This window comes from Zeus faber (genome assembly GCF_960531495.2).
Source record: "Zeus faber genome assembly, chromosome: 1".
NCBI lineage: Eukaryota > Metazoa > Chordata > Actinopteri > Zeiformes > Zeidae > Zeus > Zeus faber.
This window is the reverse complement of record NC_137193.1, coordinates 51,713,496-51,736,623: the sequence shown is the minus strand read 5'-3', so window position 1 is coordinate 51,736,623 and position 23,128 is coordinate 51,713,496. Positions and strand designations below refer to the sequence as shown.

Here is a 23,128-nt window from a genome sequence, read left to right as displayed (position 1 = left end):
CTCTGTTTGTTTTTGTTCCAGTTTAAACCCTGACTCTCAGCTGTTTACCTGGACAGGTAATGGCAGTGTGACCTCTGCCGTCCTGGACTCTCTGCTGAACGCCGGCTTACTGCCTGATCAGAACTTCTCCATGGAGGTGTTGCAAGCTCCCCAGGCTGATTGGTGCACGACCTTTGACCCTGTTAGTGGGAGTTCCGGTCTGGACCAGTGTGACGCATCCAGGAGTGCCGTCTGCCAGTTTGAGGAAGGTGAGGTGGTATAAAATGCTCCTTAATAATTCCATGTTACAATGTGGTTGTAGACTACTAATGATGATGTTAATGTGTTTATTATATTCATACTGTGATACAGTGACATTTTGTTTCTCATGGAGATACCGATCAATGAAGAATTGCACAGATGAATACAGAATGTTGATAATATATTGTCTCGTAGTGCTCTAGAATAGCTGTCTCACTTAACATGGCACTCGTCCACTCATTCATAACTCGTCCGCCATCACCTAAGACGTATGACGGCTTGTGATCTGTTAAGCTGATTACAGTAATTATGGGATGAGTGATTGCTTATTTGAAGAAGTGCAGACGCACGGTGATAAATTGCCCCGCTCTGCTTCCCAGATGGAGTGGGGGAGATGATAAACATATATAGTATATCAACATGATGTTCCATGCGTAGCTTGCCGTCTTTAACCGCTCACAACCCTGCCAAGGTCACTGGCTCCATATTTTATTTATGTTTTGGGAACCATTACCTCATTCATGGAGGTAGACGCAGACACCTTAATTTCATTGAACACGTGGAAACCATTGGAACTAGAGGCTTTTAGACTTTTAGGTTTAGGCCAGGCGGTGAAGATCACCGCCTCACTTGAACTCTCTCTGTCTCCGACTGCAGATGGGCCAAATTTCTTCAGTTTCCCCAGGAGCGCCTTCTTCAGCAGACTGAGCGTGGATCCTCTGGCCAAGCCTGTGAGTCACACAAGTTCAATCGGGAGTTTGTGACGTTGGAGCCAGTGCAGGGGGATTTCAATATACTCAAAATCTGTCTTTATTTAGCTGTCTGTGCGTTGAGCCTGGCAATGCCAGATTGGCTGTTGACCGATGGAAAAGGAGCTGACGTGGACCTCCATGGAAGCTTCTTTACCCCCTCTGTGATAAAAACATCCATTTTATAGCCTTGTTTCCTGTGTGTTATTGGGGGCATTCACTTTAGAAATATAAGACATTTCAATTAATTTACTGACGTGATTTTAGAGCTTATGGATAAGAGAGTCATCTAGGTGAAGATAAAAGAAAGTCCAAAAGCCCTTTAATCCCTTTAATAGGGGTGTCAAACTCATTTTCACCCCGGGCCACATCAGCATTATGATCGCCCTCAAAGGGCCGGTTGTAACTGTAAGACTGTATAAATATAACTACTCCATAACATATTGTTCAATAACTGTCTCTGCATTTGATTATTATTTATTCAAGTGTACAAATAGTGTACGTGCATTTCCATAAATGTAATAATATATGTAAGCACATTGCTCTGTGTTATTAAAACATAAATAAATCCCTTCCCTTTATCAGGTTAAGAAAGCCACATTACTCCACCAATCAAAGATCAAACTTTTCAAGTGAATAACAAAGACAAATATCATCAAACACAAGTTATTACATCGACTTTGTTCAAATTTTTTTTCGTCATAGTTGAGACGGGCCAAACTATGGTACAACAAATAATTGTGGGCTGGTAAGAACGTGTGACGGATGTGGCATTTTACAAAAGCAAATTGGCTGCAGACAGCCTTGCGGAGGCCTTACATCCAGCTAATGAGAGATGGTTTTGATAGTGACAGTAAACATTAGTCAGCACCACCAACTTTTCCCAGGGTAATTTCGTTTTACTTACAGACCTCTCCACCGCATGAAAAATGTCCCTCCCTCCGTCGTCGTCCCATGCACGGCCACTACATCCAAGAGCTCCTCACTGACAGTGAAGTCTGCCTTCACGCCTCTTATAAAAATGGACGGATGCGCTTTATCCGTGTTGTCTGTGCTTTCATCAACAGCTTAATGAAAAAGCCATATAACCGCGTGTCTCTTCGGCCAGCTACGTTGTCAGGTTGCCTGCTAGTTCCTTAACTCGGTCTGCGATGGTGTTGTCTTGACACACTGACGTTTTTAAAAGTGTGTTTCGGGTCCGGGCACACCCGCTCACATACTTTAAGCATGCACCGCTTCAAAAATGCGCCCTCTGAAATACACTTGGATTTTTTCTTTAGCCGGGATAAAGCTAGCTTTCACTACTGCATCCCTTTTTGGCTGTAGCTTTTGTAAACACATTCTGCTGCGATTGCAGTTGGCCTTTTAATTCTTGGACAATTTGATGTTTTTCTTCTTAAATTGAGCCTACTTGGCTCCGTGTTTGGTGTCAAAAGGCCGATGTAAACTGTGTTCCTTCTTCACCGACACTGCCTCGTAACGCAGAAGACATACCGTTTTTTTCTCCTCGAAGCACAAACATGTATTCGCTTTCCCATCTTTCATTAAATTGCCTGCGCTCTGCATCAATTTTTCTCCCATTGGACATTTTGGGATTATTTGTAGATCTTTTTCAACTCAATCATTTGTTAGAAAACCGCTTTAGTTAAATGCCGATATGGAAACACTGCAATCTACCGGCAGGATGCGGTCATTTTGCGGTTCACAAAATCGACATGCATTGTGGGAGATGAAGTTTATAGACACTGTACGCTGTAAAGCAGCGTAGACTTTTATTTTCAGACAATCATATGCCTTCAAAGCTCTCGCGGGCCACATAAAATGACGTGGCGGGCCGGATTCCGCCCGCAGGCCTTGAGTTTGACACGTGCTTTAATATGTCAAAATCATGAACTGAGTCGATACAGTCGCATTCACACTGTGTAAAGTCCTTAGATGCTCTTGTCCTGTTGCAGGTGATGCAGGAGATGGTCGCTAACGGCTCCTCGCCCAGGGATCTCCTCTCCCTGAACAACCTGACTGAGGCTCTCCTGCGTTTCATGGAGGCAGACGGTGCAGAACTCCTCAGCCCCAGTGACGTCTTCTTCCTCTGCCGGCTCATGGACTTGGACTGGGCGGGTTTCACCCAGTCGACCGTCGCTGGTGCAGCGGAGGCTATGGCGTCCATCGCAACCAACTACCTGAAGCTGGCCAGCTTGGTCCTGGAACCCAACATGGCCGACCGATGGATGAGCCTCACGGAAAATGGGGTGGGGAGTGTTTGTCTATGATTCTTTTTTCCTCGTGTTTATTCATAGTTTATTATTCATATTATTAGTTTAAAAAAGTTTGGGCATCTTTGTGACATATACAAATACAACTTGATAGTGAGTTCAGTACAAATACACGTGTGGTGACTCAGCAGTTATTTTAAATGAATGGGAACTGAAATCTACTGTATCAACTACTGTTTACGTTTGGAATCTCAAATATGACTAGGATGTTGGTTCAACATCCTCGTTCGGTTCATTTTGTCAACCGATTGTCGTGAATACACTAGATACATATCCTAGTGAGTATACTACAATGGTGTCGGGGACATTTTCGCCGGTGGATCTTCTCTGTTTGAAGTACACTGTCTACTTAGGGCTTCATTGCATGGCTCGACGGCAACCATTGCCCGATGTCCCTCAGCAACCAGATTGTGTCAATTGGCAACCATTTCGTGGCCCCTGTTGATCCCTTCGGCAGCGCTTTTTAACATAAAAAAATAGGGAAAGCAAACCGCAAAACCTGCACACCAAAATAAAACAATTTGTTGCATTAGCGGTATTTAAATATTGTTTTGCATTGTGCATATTTACTCATGTGCGACAACCCATTTTAGCCATCCGCAATCCATTAACTAGGGGACTCATTCTGATATAACGTTAGACGCTGACACTGCCCGGGTCCACGTGGATTTGAAAGCGATCCAAAGCGATGCTGCATTCACGGGCTCAGAAAGCTGTCATGCGTGTCAAAAGCGATGCGTTCACGGAACCCGGAAAAACGTTGGCTACCACCATAAATATATTACAGACCCTTTTTCACCATAGATGTGCTTGCATCCCTGTACAGTTAACTAAAACTCAACTAAAAATACGTGTGAAAAAAACATTTTAGTTAGAACTAGACAGAATAGGAATAAAATAAAACTAACTGATGCTATATCGTGTGCTTAGAAAACGGACTAAAATAAAATGAAAATATACAGGAAATGTCTTTAGTTTTAGTTGTTTTCTCGTAAATTTGGTCAAACTGGTCAACATATAGCCATTACAATGCAATAACCAGGTCTTATCTTTGTAGACAGACAGCATTAAAAATGTGCATGGCCTACTTTTAAATGGAAAGATGCCGTATCTTAATTACTCAAAATATAAGGTGACTAAAAATGGCAACCATATTTTCAGTTTTGGCTACCAAAAGCTGATGCCTGGTTGCCAACCTGGCAACCAGGAGCCCTGCTTCATTGTCACTTGGAGGTCACAAGGTCATTTTAGCTCAAATCGGTTGATGTACTGTACATGTCTTGGCCTCTTGTCATTCAGGTCAGCGTGGGGCCGTTCACATTATTGGAGAGCATCGACAACCTCACCAGAGCTCTAGCAGACATTCTGTCCTTTAAAAGACGGGGTTTCACTCTCTCCACCAGGAACATAGGTAATGAAATGCATTAATATCATGCTTGGTTGTTTGATGTATGGTTCCACTTTATGAATTCAGCTTTCATATTTAATGTATTGTATGAGCTCTTAAATAAGAATCAGTAGTAGAGTCCTCAAATGTAATATTTTATTATATATTATATATTATATATACTCTATTGTCAGGGAAGCCTCAGTAATGGAGAATATACATTTTTTTTGTACTGATAGGGCTTCTTCTTCTTCTTCTTCTTCTGCTTCTAGTCTAGTGAACAGAAATTTCAAATGTAAATCGACATTAAGCAATACAAATCCTCCCCAATAAAATAATACCCTGGTCCACAACCTCTTGTAATTTGGACATAACATACGTCAGAATTGTGAATTTCATAGGTTTGAAAATGGATGATGCATCCCTGGTACCTCATACTACTTTATGTCTATGTCCAGTTGACTAACCGTGTGTCCCTGCGTCCAGATGTCCACATGGAGTGGAGGAGACTGTCCCTGGGAAGCTGCAGACACATCTTCAAGCCGTCTGCGCTGGGATCCCACAGCGGCAGCAGCCAGGACCAGCTGCTGGTGGCGGACACGGAGCTCCACAGACTCCACCTGCTGGGTAGGGTGGAGACACAGGGACGCCGTGATCCAACACACCACAGCCTGAGACACACCTGGGAAGAAAACGTCTTGATTGATGTGGTTTTCCCTCAGGACATGAGGAGGTGATGTTCATCCACACCTACTACAGCAGTCTGAGTGAGATCATGGCTGCAGCCGAGCAGGTGCCACGCCCGAAAAACCAGGCGGATCCAGCAAGGTGCAGCACTGGTTTGCCTGTTTACCCCTCTTCCGTTCCAACTCAAACAAATAAATAAATAAGAATAACCATGTGAGCGTCACTACCCTTACAACAGCACACAAAATGACATATGGAAACTGATAACCTGCAATATACATCATATCTGTCACAAGTTAAGGACTAGACATTCATGAAATACATTTTGGCAAATAAAACACATTTGAAAAGATTCTGACATTCCATTAAGTTGTATTTGTTATTGGAAGTGTTGTAATTAAAAAGGGACAACATTTTATTTAAGAAAATACTTTAAGAAATTGCATTTTTTTTTTTTTTTACAAAAATGTGGATGATTCTATTACAAAATCACAATTCATAATCGCAATTACAATATATATTCAGCACTTCTTAAAATGTCCATCTTCAAAAACATTTCAGTTTATTAGTATTATACTGTGTATTAAATGGCCAATGGCTGAATCTCTTTGTTCTCCAGTGTTCTGTCAGGTCACCTGACCACTGCTGTCATTTCGGCTGCTGTCCGAGACCCATCCAAGGGCAGAACCATCCCTGTCACTGTCCAGTACACCCTCACCACCTCACACATGGTACGATCCACTCAGACCACCCTCACCACCTCACACAGGGTACGATCCACTCAGACCACCCTCACCACCTCACACATGGTACAATCAACTCAGACCACCCTCACCACCTCACACATGGTACAATCCACTCAGACCACCCTCACCACCTCACATATGGTACGATCCACTCAGACCACCCTCACCACCTCACACATGGTACGATCCACTCAGACCACCCTCACCACCTCACACATGGTACGATCCACTCAGACCACCCTCACCACCTCACACATGGTACAATCAACTCAGACCACCCTCACCACCTCACACATGGTACAATCCACTCAGACCACCCTCACCACCTCACACATGTACAATCAACTCAGACCACCCTCACCACCTCACACATGGTACGATCCACTCAGACCACCCTCACCACCTCACACAGGGTACGATCCACTCAGACCACCCTCACCACCTCACACATGGTACAATCAACTCAGACCACCCTCACCACCTCACACATGGTACAATCAACTCAGACCACCCTCACCACCTCACACATGGTACAATCCACTCAGACCACCCTCACCACCTCACACATGGTACGATCCACTCAGACCACCCTCACCACCTCACACATGGTACGATCCACTCAGACCACCCTCACCACCTCACACATGGTACAATCAACTCAGACCACCCTCACCACCTCACACATGGTACAATCCACTCAGACCACCCTCACCACCTCACACATGTACAATCAACTCAGACCACCCTCACCACCTCACACATGGTACGATCCACTCAGACCACCCTCACCACCTCACACAGGGTACGATCCACTCAGACCACCCTCACCACCTCACACATGGTACAATCAACTCAGACCACCCTCACCACCTCACACATGGTACAATCAACTCAGACCACCCTCACCACCTCACACATGGTACAATCCGGTCAGACCACCCTCACCACCTCACACATGGTACGATCCACTCAGACCAACCTCACCACCTCACACATGGTACAATCAACTCAGACCACCCTCACCACCTCACACATGGTACAATCCACTCAGACCACCCTCACCACCTCACACAGGGTACGATCCACTCAGACCACCCTCACCACCTCACACATGGTACGATCAACTCAGACCACCCTCACCACCTCACACATGGTACAATCCGGTCAGACCACCCTCACCACCTCACACATGGTACGATCCACTCAGACCACCCTCACCACCTCACACATGGTACGATCAACTCAGACCACCCTCACCACCTCACACATGGTACGATCAACTCAGACCACCCTCACGCATGTTAAGATCCACTCATACCACACTGACTACCTCACACATGGTACGATCCACTAATACCACCCTCATCACAACGCTGCTGGCATGAATTGTAAAAATCCTAACTTTTTATGTGAAAGAGGTTTGCATACAGTGAGATATTTTCAGCTCTTTAAAGCTAAAATACAAGTTTTTGATACGTTTTTTTATTCAAATCCTTGGTTGACCAATGGATCAAGAACTGTTCCCTAAGCTCATGTAACAATATTATCACAACTATATAAGAATTGTGTGAAATAAATTGCAGAAAAACACAATAAATTTGTCTGCTTCCAAATAAGCAGAACAGATATTAAAAAATGATATAACATCAATTAATTTCAATGGCATAGGCCGCAATTTTTTAACCAAATCTCATAGGCTAACCTCTCCTAAGCACTCCAAATAAAGCACACTTTTTAGTAATGTGAAGTCTACTTTATTTCACATTTGCAAATTGCCAGTAGATCATATAAGGTGAAAGAGGAGAAGATAACACTTTATGTTATGAATGAATTCAGGGCGAGGAAATTATCCATGAAGTTAGTATTTGCTCTTGCACCCATGTTACATTGAAGCGGTCGCATTCCAAGGGAGAGAGAGTGAAAATGTGTTTGTGTGTTTCCAGGCGAAGTATTCACAGCGCATCAAGCCTCTTTGTGTCTTTTGGAATTTCAGCCTTATGTAAGTATGATGAGGAGAACAGTCAGGCAGGAAATGTAACAACACAAGTTTATTTACAAAATGGCAAAGATTGTCTGTATCCGTCTATCTATATGAAGATAAATCAGTGGAGGAAAATTCCAGCTCCAGAAAGTAAAAGTCCTGCTGTGTCTTTGCTCCAGCCCTGCCCCGGGCCAGCTGATCAGACAAGTCCACACGATTGGCTCAAAATCCTGGAGTGGAGTTTCACTTTCTGAACCTTGATTTTCCATCTGTGGCTGGTATTGTTTGTTTGTTTGTTTGTTTGTTTGTTTGTTTGTTTGTTTGTTTGTTTGTTTGTGTGTGTGTGTGTGTGTGTGTGTGTGTGTGTGTGTGTGTGTGTGTGTGTGTGTGTGTGTGTGTGTGTGTGTATACAGGCAGGGTCATGCCAATCACTGGTCCAGTCAGGGCTGTAGGGTAGTGCACAGTGGCTCTGATGTCATATCCTGTCTGTGTAACCACACAACAAACTTCGCCGTCCTGATGAATTATCTTGAATCTAAGGTAACTTAAGCCTGAGTGATTGATTGATTGTTTTGTTGATTGATTTGATTTACGTTAATTATCTATAAATGAATATCCTAGTTCATTTTCAAAAGAATTAAACGTTTGGTATTCTTGAAAATGGGCGAGCTGTTGATTTAAGATCCAAACAAAGCAATGAAATATATACATTTCTGACATTATTCAGAGCAATGAATAAGAGGTTTTTTTTGTGACCGTTTGCGCTATGAATCACTTCTGTGTTACACTATACTGACTAGATCTGGTCCCTCTGAATGTGACTACAATTAAACATTATGTTTACTATTTAAATCTTCACTAAATTGATAGACAGACAGACAGACAGATATATACATAGTAATTAGATAGATCGACACATAGATAGATAGATAATAATTAGATAGATAGACAGATAGATAGTTAGATAGATAGATAGATAGATAATAATTAGATAGATAGACAGATAGATAGTTAGATAGATAGATATATAGATAATAGATAGATAGATAGATAGATAGGAACTTTATTTGTCACTAAACTAGAAATGGATACATTTCAATGCACAATAAACCAAAATTAATATTAGCAAGTTGTACATTTTTAATAATGTAATATAGAGCATAAGGACTTTTCACAGTCCCAGGATGCTTTTCCTGAACAATAGCCACCAAATACCGATGCGCAAATCACATTTTCCGTAAAACTATCCCTCCATTTGTCTGCCTCTCTTGCCCTGTATCCCCCTCGATCTCTCGATCTCTCTTTGTGTATTTCTCTCCGTTAGTGGAGCTCGGAGGAGGAGGCCATTTTGACCAAGCTGACGTTCATTGGTTCGGGCGCTTCTCTGTGTGCGCTGGTGGTGACCCTAATGCTGTTCACGGTTCTGGAGTGAGTCGTCAAGTTACTGCCGTCTGGGTTCCTACTGCACCAACAACACTGGAGGCACAGCCAACCGAGCCAATATGGCTCCGGACAGGAAGCAATTTTAATTTTTTTACCCCTTTTTTTTTTTAAGCAAAAGGCTTCAGCCTATGTCCACGAAACAATTAAACTCAACCAGGGCTCGACACAAACTTTTTAGAGGTAGTTGCTGAGTTGGCTGAGTGTCCGTGCTTTACCTTGCCATTTTTTTTTATCATTTTATAATTGAGTGATAATGATCCTATTCACTTAAAATCTATATTTCAATATCCACTCTTGTCTCACCATTTTTATATTGATGAGTAAACTGTAGTGGTGCAGTAGCTCAGAAAAAAACCCCATTTATTCTTGAAAAATAGATTTTTAATCTCAAAGAGGTTGTTATTTATTTCCCTGGTCAAATAAAAAAAGATAACTGCTCCCCAGGAGCAGCCTGTGTGGCAGCCTGCTGCTCCAAGATAGAGAGGGATTAAGAAAGTACACAAAACCCCCCCCAAAAAAATCTAGGCCCGAGGAGAACTTTTTTCGTTTGAAGGAAGTTCCTAAAAATACAGAGATATACCGTGCTTATTTTCCAACATTTCAAGCATTAGAGTATTAGATTCTGTTTTATACTTAATACTGATGTTTTATACTGTATTTATATGTTTTGACCAGCAAAAAACAGCATAAAGCTGAGATTCCCTCATGATGTTTAATAAGAGGTTCCTTAAAACAATAACAATAAAAACACAGCCCATGTATCAGTGCACGTTTCACAGGTGCTCTGTTTTTAAGGCGTATCGAGCCCTGCAGATCCAGTAATTAGTGTTGTCTGCATCTCAGTTGCTCTGGAGGTTTATGGCGGCGTTTCCACCGTCGTTAATTAACATTAGGGTCTCGCAGGGAGATCCTAATCAGCAGGCCGCCAGAGGTGAGGAGTGACGCTAACGATTTACAACTGACCTAAATCACACACACACACACACACACACACACACACACACACACACACACACACACACACACACACACACACACACACACACACACACACACACACACACACACACACACACACACACACACACACACACCATGAGATTATAACATAAGTGTAATGAGTTTGAAGCCATCAGAACGAAATGAAGGAATGCAGTGTAATGACCCTTTTTAGTTCATTAGCAACACAAACCATTTAGTGTTTTGCTTTGCTTTTCCTTTACTGATTTACTATATCTGAAAAGGAAAGGTTTGAACTGTCGTTCCTGCTGTGAGATTCATATTTGTGTATTTTTAAATTTGTGTATTATCAACATATGGACACAAGGTGCAGTGATAAGCAAAATACATATTTACATAAAAGTGATAGAAATTGCCGATAAATGGTGCAATTGAGATGAAAACCTCTCACCCCAAAAATATAAATAAATGTTTGATTAAAGTGTTGATAGTAATAATAAAATAAAATCTTAAAAATGTACCACATTAACAATCTTATAGTTAAGAGTAGCTCTTGAAAAGTAATTATAACTATTAAAAAAACAACAACTTAGCTCTTAAAGGAGAAGTGATATTTTTTTAACCTCAACCTTATTTTCGGATCATTTTTAAAGAGAATGAAGCTATTCTCTCAACACTGGATCAATTTAAAAGATTCTGATCCCAGTCACTGGGATCGACTCCCGCTGCTCGAAAAAATAAGATTTAAGTAAAAAAAAATGTTTTCTCTAAATGTAAAGTATCTTTGTCTGTGAGCATAAGCATAAGTGTAGTCTGTAAATAACCTGTTATTTCCGGTTTGTTAAAATTGTTGTTTCAATTAATTTCATACATACGTAGATCTCATTAAATATTTGAACCCTTCCTCTTTGCAGCATCCCTAAATCGGACCGGACGTCCATTCATAAAAACCTTTTCATCTCTCTCACCTGCGCTCAGGTGGTTTTGCTCTGCAGCGGATCGGCCATCGATAACAAGGTACGTACACACACACACACACACACACACACACACACACACACACACACACACACACACACACACACACACACACACACACACACACACACACACACACACACACACACACACACACACACACACACACACACACACACACACACACACACACACACACACACACACACACACACACACACACACACACTATTTGTAATCAACAGGGATTTAGATGACTTGGTCAAACTCCATCTCCATCAGTGTGCAGCTGATTCAAATCCCTGTTGAATAGACAATTGTTATTGCAATTATTTGAGCTGATTGCAATCATTTTCTAAAATTGCTACATTCCATAATTGCATGTTTTCATCCAACTTTAAGGAGAATTTCAAGTCATTGTTAGAAATTAATAAAATTACCAAAAATAAATTTCAACTAAATGTCATGATCGTTAATACCCTGGTCTTTGATACCACCTGTAGACCTTAGTAAACATGACTGATATGATAATTATGATTCCAAATGTCATCGCCAACACTCCTAATATGGCTCAATGGACGGGTAGGCTTGACCTCTGACCCCTGTGATTGACCTCTGCAGTAGCTGGTGTCACATTAGGTGGCTGGTCACCACAGGACAGTGTGCATTTCTAACTACTTCCCTGTCTTTTATGGATATTTAGATGGTATATACCTTAAACATTTGACTGTTGTGCAGAAGGGAAGGGATTCTTCAGGGTTGTGTCACAGCCATTCATCTCCACTTTGTGCATCCCAAACAGTGATGGCCACACAGTCAGCAGTCCACCCACGACCGGAACCTATTTATCTTCTGATACTCAACAATTCTAGTGTGTGTGTGTGTGTGTGTGTGTGTGTGTGTGTGTGTGTGTGGTATTATATAAATACATATGGACTTCTTCTTCATGTTGAGATTTTTGCAGTGGTGGAAGAAGTACTCAGACCTTTACCTTATGACCCAAGATGACTGTAGTAAAAGCACATTGACATTTCTACATAAGTAAAAGTACATCAGTAAGTATAAAGTGGGTGAACTGATATAACAGAGTTTATAATAATATAGATATAGTTTAAAGTGCCAAATGAGCCTTTTTCTCATGTATACATATCAACCCTGATTTAAAAATCAACTAAGTAGCATGACTGTGTTTGATAAATGTATTACAGTGGAAAGTCCAGGTATTTGCTTTGAAATGTAGTCAGTGTCTGAAACTGAATATATTTGAGTGAGTACACATCCTTGAAAAATGTAGAAACTGTACTGAAAATGTATTTTTCTATGTATGTTTTATTCAACCATTTCATCTCAGCCGATAAAAGATTTAAACACAAAATACTGCATACACATGGCTCTGCACACCACATGGTTACAGACACTTTACATACTTTGTCCCACCTGCTGTGTAACTTTTGTTGTCTGTCTGTCTGTCTCTCTGTCCGTCTGTCCTTACGTGCCCAGGTGGCGTGCACGCTGGTGGCAGCTCTGCTCCACCTGTTCTTCATGGCGGCATTCAGCTGGATGCTGGTGGAGGGTCTTCTGCTGTGGAGCAAAGTGGTCACGGTCAACATGAGCGAAGACACACACATGAAGTACTACTACCTCATCGGCTGGGGTGAGCGGCCGCACCACACCACAGCGGAATGGACTGACTAGTAGGGCCGAACCATTAGTAGGGCCAAACCATTAATCCAATTCAACCTGACATGCAATGTAAAAGAACACAATTTTAAAATGGCAAAGGCTACGGCTTTAAAAAAAGAAAGTGTTTTTTTTAAGTTACACAATCCAACCAATAAGTCATAAGTTGGAGCCGCAACTTCTCACCAGACTCCCAGAAGCCCCACAGAAGCCCCACAACAGCCGACATGCAATTAATACATAGAAAAAACAATTTCTATATCAATCCACAGTTTTTGTTGAAGCCATTTAACTTAATTTAAATGTGATATTACAGAGAACACGGCGTTGTAACGGGTGTGGTTAGGACCCAATTGCAGCACAAAGACAGGCAGGGATATTTGGTAATGTGTTTTATTTGTAGAGCAGACGGAAGACAGGCAGGGAGCTAGTACTCGTCGGAGGCCCCGTCCATCTCCACGTCCTCCGCTAAATGGGCCACGTCCTCAACGGAGGAGGGACCCCCAGGGTCGACATCCTCCGCCTCTGAAACATCGCTGGAGGACACAGACAAGAGAGGTGGTGGGGTCTGTGGTCGTGAGGGTTGACCCGGTCTGGAGGGAGGGTCTGGAGGGCTGGTCAGGATGGTGCTGATGGAACCTCCTGATGAGGGTGTGGTCCAGAATGTGCCTCGCAGGGACCCAGGACCTCTCCTCCGGGCCGCAACCCTCCCAATGCACCAGGTACTGCAGGCCTCTCCCACGCCGGCGGGAACGTAGGAGACGGCGGACAGAGAAGGCAGGACCCCCGTCAATGAAGCGTGGAGGAGGCGCCAAGGGGACCAGAGCACTCTCCCGGACTGGCTTGACCTTGGACACGTGGAAGGTGGGATGGATGCGCATGGACCTGGGGAGCTTGAGCCGCACTGCCACCGGGTTGACGACCTTCTCGATCTTGAATGGGCCAATGAACCGAGGAGCCAGCTTCTTAGAGTCCACATTCAGGGGGAGGTCGAATGAAGGCCTGGACGGACGGGCAGGAAGCCTCCTTCTCAAGGGCCGGGAACAGAGGCGGTTGGAAGCCGTAGGCGCACTGGAAGGGGGAGAGGCCTGTGGCCGAACTGGTCAGGGTGTTGTGGGCATATTCCACCCACAAAAGCTGCTCGGACCAGGACGACGGGTGTTCTGATGTCATGCAGCAAAGGGCCGTCTCCATCTCCTGGTTCTTCCGCTCTGTTTGGCCGTTGGACTGGGGGTGGTACCCTGAAGCGAGGCTGACGGTGGCCCCCAGGAGCGCACAGAACTCTCTCCAAAAGACAGAGGCGAACTGGGGACCCCGGTCGGATACAACATCTACCGGGATGCCATGGAGGCGGACGACATGGACAGTAATAGCTTGGCGGTGCCCTTGGCTGACGGGAGGTTCGGTAGAGGCACAAAGTGAGCCATCTTGCTGAACCGGTCCACCACGGTCAGGATGGTAGTATTGCCGCTCGACGGTGGCAGACCGGTAACGAAGTCCACGGAGATGTGAGACCAGGGGCGATCAGGAACCGGCAGTGGGTGTAGGAGACCAGCAGGAGCAAGAAGAGAGGGTTTGTGCTGGTTACAGTTGGGGCAGGCATTGACGAACCCTCGGACGTCCTCACCCAGGGAGGGCCACCAGAAGCGACGCTGGACGACCTCCTTCGTCCGCTGGATCCCCGGGTGGCAGGTGAGTCGGGAGTTGTGGGCCCACTGGAGAACCTCAGACCGGAGGTCAGGCAGGACGAACAGACGGTTGGGCGGACATGCGCTGGGTCCAGGTTGGTCCTGGGCTGCGGCTCTGACCCTCTCTTCCACCGCCCAGGTGAGTGTGGCAACTAGATGGGAGGATGGTAGAATGGTGTCAGGGTCAGCAGCATCTTCCTCCTCCTGGAACTGCCGGGACAGGGCGTCAGGTTTGATATTGCGTGACCCCGGCCGATAGGAGAGGGAGAAATTGAACCTTGTTAGGAAGAGCGCCCAACGGGCCTGACGGGAGTTCAATCTGGCGGACTCGATATACTCCAGGTTCTTGTGGTGGGTCCACACCAGGAACGGCAGCTGGGTTCCCTCTAGCCAGTGTCGCCACTCCTCCAGGGCCAATTTGACGGCGAGAAGCTCCCTATTCCCGATGTCGTAGTTCCTCTCGGCCGGGGTTAAACGCCTGGAGAAGAAGGCGTAGGGATGAAGCTTCTGGTCGGAGGCGGTTCTCGGGGACAGAACAGCTCTGACTCCCACGTCGGAGGTGTCCACTTTAACCACAAACTGCCGTTCAGGGTCAGGCAATACCAGAATGGGGGCTGAAGTGAACCGTGCCTTCAGGGCCAGGAAGGCGTTGTTGGCGGTGGTGGACCACCGAAACGGCACCTTGGAGGAAGTTAGGGCTGTGAGGGGGGCAGCCACCGTGCTGTAGCCTCGGATGAACCTCCGATAGAAGTTGGCAAAACTGAGGAAGCGCTGGAGTTGTTTGCGGGTGTATGGGGTGCGCCAGGTGGTGACGGCGGAGACCTTAGTGGAGTCCATCTAGATGGTCCCCCTCCCTACGACGTCCCCAGGAAGGAGACGGACAGGACGTGAAACTCACACTTCTCCGCTTTCACAAAGAGTGAGTTCTCCAGGAGGCGCTGCAGGACCGTCTGGACGTGGTGGACGTGCTCAGCTTGGGATCGGGAGAAGATCAGGATGTCGTCGAGGTACACAAAGACGAACTTGTTGAGCGTGTCCCTGAGCACGTCATTGACCAGGGCCTGAAAGACGGCGGGGGCGTTGGTGAGACCAAAGGGCATCACCAGATATTCGTAGTGACCGGAGGGAGTGTTGAACGCCGTCTTCCATTCGTCCCCCTCTCGAACCCGGACCAGATGGTAGGCGTTGAGTAGGTCGACCTTGGTGAACACCGTGGCCCCCTCCAGGAGTTCGAAGGCTGATGAGATGAGGGGCAGGGGATAGCGGTTCTTAACCGTAATGTCGTTGAGACCGCGATAGTCAATACAGGGGCGAAACGACTGTCCTTCTTCTCCACGAAGAAGATTCCCGCCCCCGCCGGGGATGAGGAGGGACGGATGATGCCCACCGCCAGGGCATCGTTAATATAGGTGTCCATGGCCTCTCTCTCCGGGGCGGACAGGGAGTACAGGCGGCCTCTGGGGGGGGTGGAGCCGGGCTGGAGGTCGATGGCAATATCGTACGGCCTGTGTGGGGGAAGGGATGTCGCCTTGGCCTTGCTGAAGACCTCCCTGAAGTCAAGGTACTCGGCGGGGACCCCCAACATGTCGGGTGCGGAGCTGGAGCTGTTGGGTGGCTGAGGTGCGGCGGCTTGCTTCTGGCAGACCTGATGGCACGCAGGACTCCATCCCAGAAAAGCCCCTGTGGTCCAGTCGAGGTGTGGGTTGTGACGCCGGAGCCAGGGGAACCCCAGGAGGAGAGGGTGACGAGGTGAGTGCAGGATGCAAAACTGTATCGTCTCGTGGTGGTTGCCAGACAGGAGCATGCGGATGGGCACTGTCTGATGGGTGACTGTCCCCAGGAGGCGGCCATCCAGGGCAGTGGCAGGTACCGGAGAATACAGGAGAACTCGACCAACACCAAGCTGCCGTGCTAGGTTATCACCGATGATGTTAACATCGGAACCAGAGTCAATAAGTATGGTGAGGGAATGTGAGCCTTGGGGCAGGAGCAGCTGAGCCTGGCAGAGGGGGCGTAGGTTGGAGGGGGATTTGGAGGTGTGGCTCACCAGGACCTCCTCCCTCACTGGCGAGCCTGGCCCTTTTACCGGACACCCGGAAATGTAGTGTCCGGCTAGACCGCAGTAGAGGCAAAGGTTCCCCACCCGGCGTCTCTCCTTCTCCTCTGGGGTGAGGCTGGACCGGCCAACCCGCATGGGAGGGGCCTCACTCGTGGGTTGACGGGCTGGAAGAGCTGGCTGCCCGGAGGAACCTGGAAGACGGGTTGCTGGGCGGTGCTCCACTTGCCTCTGACGCCTCTCTCGCTGGCGGGTCTGGATGTGTCGGTCGATACGGGAAGCAAGCTCAATGATGCCATCGAGAGAGGTGGGCAGGTCGTGGGAAACTAGCTCATCCTTCACGTACTCTGCTAATCCCATCAGGAACGCGTAAATCCTGGCTGCCGGGTTCCACTCGCTCAGTCGAGCCTGGGTGCGAAATCGATCGCGTAATCGACCACGGAGCGGGACCCTTGACTGAGACCCAGGAGACCACCAGCAGCATCGGGACCTTGTGATGTCACCCCGAACACCTTGCGGAGCTCGGCGGCGAAGGCGTGGAAGGAGGAGCAGGCTGGTAATCGTTCCCACTCGGCCGTTCCCCATAGCCGAGCGCTGCCCGTCAGGTGATTTACGGTGAACGCCACCCTGGCTTCCTCGGAGGCGAAGGTGTGGGGCTGCAGAGCGAAGAGGATGGAACAGTTCGTAATGAACGGACTACAGCCGTCTGCGTCTCCCGCGTAGCGTTCTGGAACCCCCACCCGGGGCTCCAGGGAGTACCCAGGCTGGGCCGGTGCAGGTGGGTCCGGGGAAGCAGGCGGTGGGATGAACTGACAGAGAGCGATGGCGAGCTTCTGGACCTGGGCAGCTAGCGTGGCGAGCCCTTGCTCCTGGCTAGCCGCTGCTAGCCGAACGTCCGCTGAGGTGGAGGCTCGGACAGCCTCCTGGTGTTGGAGCTGTGACTCCACCCTTCCCAGGCGTGCCAGCAACTCGGGGTTGTGTGCTGGGTCCATTGTTGGCCAGTTTGTACTGTAACGGGTTTGGTTAGGACCCAATTGCAGCACAAAGACAGGCAGAGATATTTGGTCATGTGTTTTATTTGTAGAGCAGACGGAAGACAGGCAGGGAGCAGGCAGGATACATCGTCGGGGACAGGCAGGTTCGATAACGAGGAGTGCAGACAGAAGACAGGCGGGGGGGCAGGCAGGATACATGGTCGGAGCGAGGCAGAGTCGGTAGCAGGGAATCAGTCCGGGGAACGCTGGAGAGTCTGGTTCAAGCATCGAAGACAAACTGGCAATGGGTGACTGGTGAGAGAGGCATATATAGGGGTTAGATTACAGATCGGGAACAGTTGTGTGCGCAGGTGAATGGAGTTGGATTAATGGGACAGGTAGGGAGAGGGAGGGGAAGTAGAAGAAGGCGGAGATCATGACAGGCGTCTACCGCTGCAGGCTCAGCAGACATGCACAGTAGAGTCTGCCCGTTGCTCTCTCTACGTAACATTTGTACATAATTTGTGTATAATAATACATGATATATTTGTGGTTGCAATGTTAATAAAAACCTTGTTATAATAATATGGTAATGGTAAAAATAATAAATTGCAATTATTGCATAAATCTCACCTTTCATCCCTTAATAAGATGTGACTAGCAGCCTTATTTTAAAATGCATCATGGTTTGATGGAGGGAAGGGACGTTTGAGAAATTTGGTTCTTGCGAAAATATTTTTTGTGAATGTGGCTCCTGAGCTGGGAAAGGTTGAGTACCACTGCTATTGAATAATGTATTGCTTCTGCTTAGTGAATAATACAGAATATAAGGAACTTCACATACTCAATCACAATTGCAATATTGGTTTAAAAAAATCGCATTTCGATTATTTTCCCAAATGGTTCAGCCCTACTCACTAGGGTTCTCACCTATCAGCTTAATGCCAACATTTTGTTCACCAATTAAGGGTTTTATTTAATGACAGGCTTATTGTACAGTCATCTTTCAGTTTATTTCATAAGTTATTTTTTAGGGCCGTATATTTCATTTTTGGAGATTACCTTATTTTTCATGTCTTCTTCATTTTTTTAATTGTTGCTGTTATTTTTAGGTTAGATTACAGTTAATTGTTAGGTGCTCTGTAAATTTTCCATTATTTTCCAATGTATTGCCATTTTCTTTTTTCATATCTTTTACTATATTTCTTTATTTATTTATTAATATTTTGCAGAGAGTTGATAGTCTATCTATTAGGGATGCAATGGTACAGTGTGCTCACGGTTTGGTATGTATCACAGTTTTGGGGCTACCGTAATGGTACGGTTTCAGTATCTTTATATTTAAGTTTTTTTTTTTTTTTTTAGTTGAAAGGTGTAAAAAATGTTTTTGTAGTAGTCTGCACAAATAGGTAGTGTAATGCTCTGTGTGTATGACTGTGGAGAGAGGGGGGAGACGAGGGTTCAAGTTCATTGGTGGGTTGTTTTAATTTGCACAAGTTCAATTGATTGGAGGGCAGGTGTTAATATTTCCTTATTCATATATATAATATTTTAAAAACGTTTTACAATAAAAATAAAATAAAACAGGTCCTATAGTTAGTTGTTTTTGTGTAGAACACATATTTTCACACAAAAATAATACAAATTAAATTAAATAAATAAGAATTAAATATCTTGTTACTCTGCAGATCTTTCTCTTTGTGGGCAGAGTGTAGCGAGGTTGGCAAGGCTTTTATTTGTCAGTTACAAGGCTGAGTGTGAATGGAAAATGGAGGCCAGGCCGCAGGGCCTGTGTTCTGTACAGGTGCTTCCTTATGGCAATAAAAGTGCATTAAGGAAGTTTTTATTGGACTTTAATATTTGTAACCCAGTAAAATAACTTATTGAAATAAAGCTCACAGTCAGACCAGCGCGTGTGCGTTGTGAACCTGACATGACAGTGGGTGTGCTCCTTTTCATCCAGGGCACCTCCCGGCGAGGGAGGAGCATAGGCTGCCTCTTACATAGAGCGAAAACTTTTACCGGTGGCAAGAGACGGCAACTTAAACAAACAACACAACGTAAAACCGTAAAACTTGACAAAAAAACAAACAAAAAAACTCATCACCCAGCGAGACTCGGTTCCCTTCATTCCTTCAAAAGAACCGGATCGATCGTGAACGAGCCGACAGGATCTGGTGCGAGTGTAGAAGTGTGTAATAAAGAGGGACGCGTCCATCCCAGGGGGTTATTTTCCGGCTGGACACCTTGATGAATTGCACTCTTTACAAAAACATTTCTAGGTAGTTTTATCTCGTGTTTCTATGGAAAAGGCTGCATAGCTGCGGCTGATGTGTGCTAGTGGAGCTGCAACAGTGGATGCAATAGGAAGCCTTGAATTACGCAACGCGTCTGGTGAATTTCTACCATGACACCGTGGTTCACATGTGTGTACTGCACTGTATGGGCGCACCGAACGGCTCGATAACATACTTTGTACCGTTGCATCCTTACTATCTATCTATATCTATATATCTATCTATCTATTGATAGATAGATATATCTATCTGTCTGTCTATCTGTCTATCTGTCTAACTGTCTATCATCTATCTATCTATCTATCTATCTGTCTGTCTGTCTGTCTGTCTGTCTGTCTGTCTGTCTGTCTGTCTGTCTGTCTGCCTGCCTGCCTGCCTTCCTGCCTGCCTCGAAATGCAGCTTGAAATATAGTGTTTGAATACTTGCAGAATGTTCGCTAATAGTGTGCAAAAATAATCCAACGTGCAAAGCTGCACAGCAAGTACAGCTGAAAAGGATCTGGAAAAATAGACAGCCAGCATGGAGTTGTGAAAGAGTGAACATGGCATGTCTCCATCCTGTTTGACGTTCTCCAGGGACGACCGAGGTCAGAGTGCAATTAGCGAACAACTCCTCGTGGAGCTGGAGATTAATGACTTGCTAATGGGCACTTCAGCCGTGCGGTTCTCGCTGGTGTTGGGGTTGGAAATGAGGCCTGTATTTTAGGGGGATGATCTCTAGGCACAATATAATATTCTGTTTGCTTTTATATATACATATTTAGGATCATATCGCTCCTGGAAGAGACACAATTTGCTCGTATTTTGGCAAAACAGGATTGTTCTAATTATCCAGAATTTAAAAATGCCTTTCTGAGACGTTGCTTCATTTAAGATGACTAGTTCTAGACTAAGGTGATGAAGGACTAGTCAGCTCCTTCTTTCTGGTGTTGGTGCTGGTCTTAGTGCAGATCAACCTGGTCCACCTGGAGACCACATCACACAAAAATACTTAATTGAAACCTTCACTTAGACCTAGATTAGCTCTAATCTTCCTTCCGAAATCTGATTTTTGAGAGCAAGACTCGGGCCTGAGACTATTTCAAACCATGACTGAGAAAGGCCATTCCAGGTAGTCCAGATTAAAAGTGTGATTTAGATGAGGCCCAATCCCACCCTTACCCACCACATTCCTTTGTTCATCCCTGTCTTCTCTTTGCTCTCATCCCTCCATCCTGGCTCCAGGGCTTCCCGTGCTGATAGTGACCATAACGTTGGCCTCCTCTTCAGGGAGGTACTCAGCTGACGGACACTGTTGGCTCAGCGTCCAGAACGGCGTGATCTGGGGCTTCGCTGGGCCTGTCATCTTCATCATCATGGTCAGACTCTCCAAAAAACACCGCTCATTTTGTTTTGTTTCAGAATGGTCTTGAACATCTCTTACTCTGTGGGGATGGTAGCTCAGGAGGTAGAGCTGGTGGTCCAGTAATCTAAAGGTTGCTGGTTCGATCCCAGGCTCCTCCTGCTAGCATGCTGTAGTGTCCTTGAGCAAGACACTTAACCCCTAATTGCTCCTGATGGCTGCGTCCGTCGGTCTTTGAACAATTGTAAGTCGCTTTGGATAAAAGCGTCTGCTAAATGACTAAATGTAAATGTAAATGTTGTTAAAACCTTTTAATTTGGGGTGTATCCGCATGCGTTTGAATTGGTTTCTTCAAATTGGGACAATTTTGCAATTTAAGCCCTTTCCCTAATATTGCTGATCTGCTAAACATTGAAAATAAAGCTTATAACACCTCCCCTCCTCTCTCCTCCTCTCTTTTCCTTTCCTTTCCTCTCTTCTCCACTCCCCTCCTCTTGACTCCTCTCCTCTCCTCTCCTCTCCTCTCCTCTCCACTCCTCTCTCAGGTGAACATCATGGTTCTGACCAGGGTTGTGGTCATCACCCTCACCACAGCCAAGAGAAGGTCCATCATGTTCATCTTGGGCGCCAGCCCCTTGGACCAGGCTTATGAGCAGATCAGGTACTGACCACTAGGGGGCGAGATTCACCCTCTTTTTACAAACGTTACAGAATTTTTAGGAGGCTCATTTGAGTTGTTCGGTATTAAATATCCCTGGAAGGTTTCTTTGCGATATGAAATACATCAGAAATTGGGTAATATATTTATATTATTTTATTAAATGGATTGTGCTTTTTTGTTTTTTATTGTTACTATTTGATTGCCTTTTATCAATGGAAAACACTTTGAGTTGCATGTTGTGTAGGACAAGCGTTATACAAATGTATTTACTTTTTTTTCAAAGTTATTATTATTATTATTATTATTATTATTATTATTATCACTGATTTTTTCTTCTTAACAGCCAAACTGAGGAACATTCAATGCAGAAATACTGTGTATTAAAAAAATATTTAACTGGCGGCGTTTTGCAGCATGTGTGATTTCTAATTGGTGTAGTTTTAAATACCGTAGTTTGAGAACAGTATGTCTCACTGCTTAAAGGAAAGAATTCTGAATCAAAATGAGCCCTCAGTGCTTGCACAGAAGGTCAACATTGGAGGTTTGAAAGCCTTTCTAAAACACGATTCGTATTCTAACCAGTGTCCTTCGATGACTGATAACACGCCTATCTTCACATTCTACTCTAGCGACAGGCGGCGGCTCTATTGTTTGAAAGACCGTCAACCTGTCTGTGTAGACTTCTATTGTCGGATTGAATTTAAATCTGAAGCAGAGCTTTGCCCGCACAGTGCCCGCTCTGTGGGGGATTTCAATGCAGGCCTTGAGCGCTCTGGCCTTCCAGGGTGGTGGTGGTCCTGGAAACTCAAACACATTCCTCTGCTCAATAACCTAGGGCCCGTCTCAACACATACACATATACTGTATATGCATGCACGTATTCATACACACTCACCCATATATATGTGTGTGTGTGTGTGTGCGTGTTTATACGCACACACACACACACGCTCACACACACACACACACACAGCTGGTGCGGTTTG

At 45.4% G+C, this 23,128-nt stretch overlaps 1 protein-coding gene across 3 annotated transcripts in view; it reads left to right on the top strand.

The window, feature by feature from the left end:
• The window catches only part of LOC307235680 (adhesion G protein-coupled receptor D2), a 126,874-nt gene that overhangs the window by 4,229 nt on the left and 99,517 nt on the right, over positions 1-23,128 (top strand). For all 3 annotated transcript variants that reach the window (XM_080007846.1, XM_080007845.1, XM_080007847.1), the window contains exons 6-19: positions 57-248; positions 898-971; positions 2,945-3,238; positions 4,562-4,673; positions 5,136-5,276; positions 5,372-5,477; positions 5,956-6,067; positions 8,026-8,081; positions 8,477-8,603; positions 9,388-9,491; positions 11,381-11,483; positions 12,945-13,098; positions 21,364-21,497; positions 22,027-22,142. In XM_080007846.1, coding sequence (XP_079863972.1) covers positions 57-248; positions 898-971; positions 2,945-3,238; positions 4,562-4,673; positions 5,136-5,276; positions 5,372-5,477; positions 5,956-6,067; positions 8,026-8,081; positions 8,477-8,603; positions 9,388-9,491; positions 11,381-11,483; positions 12,945-13,098; positions 21,364-21,497; positions 22,027-22,142 — 1,825 coding nt within the window. The remainder of the gene's footprint in view (positions 1-56; positions 249-897; positions 972-2,944; positions 3,239-4,561; positions 4,674-5,135; positions 5,277-5,371; positions 5,478-5,955; positions 6,068-8,025; positions 8,082-8,476; positions 8,604-9,387; positions 9,492-11,380; positions 11,484-12,944; positions 13,099-21,363; positions 21,498-22,026; positions 22,143-23,128) is intronic.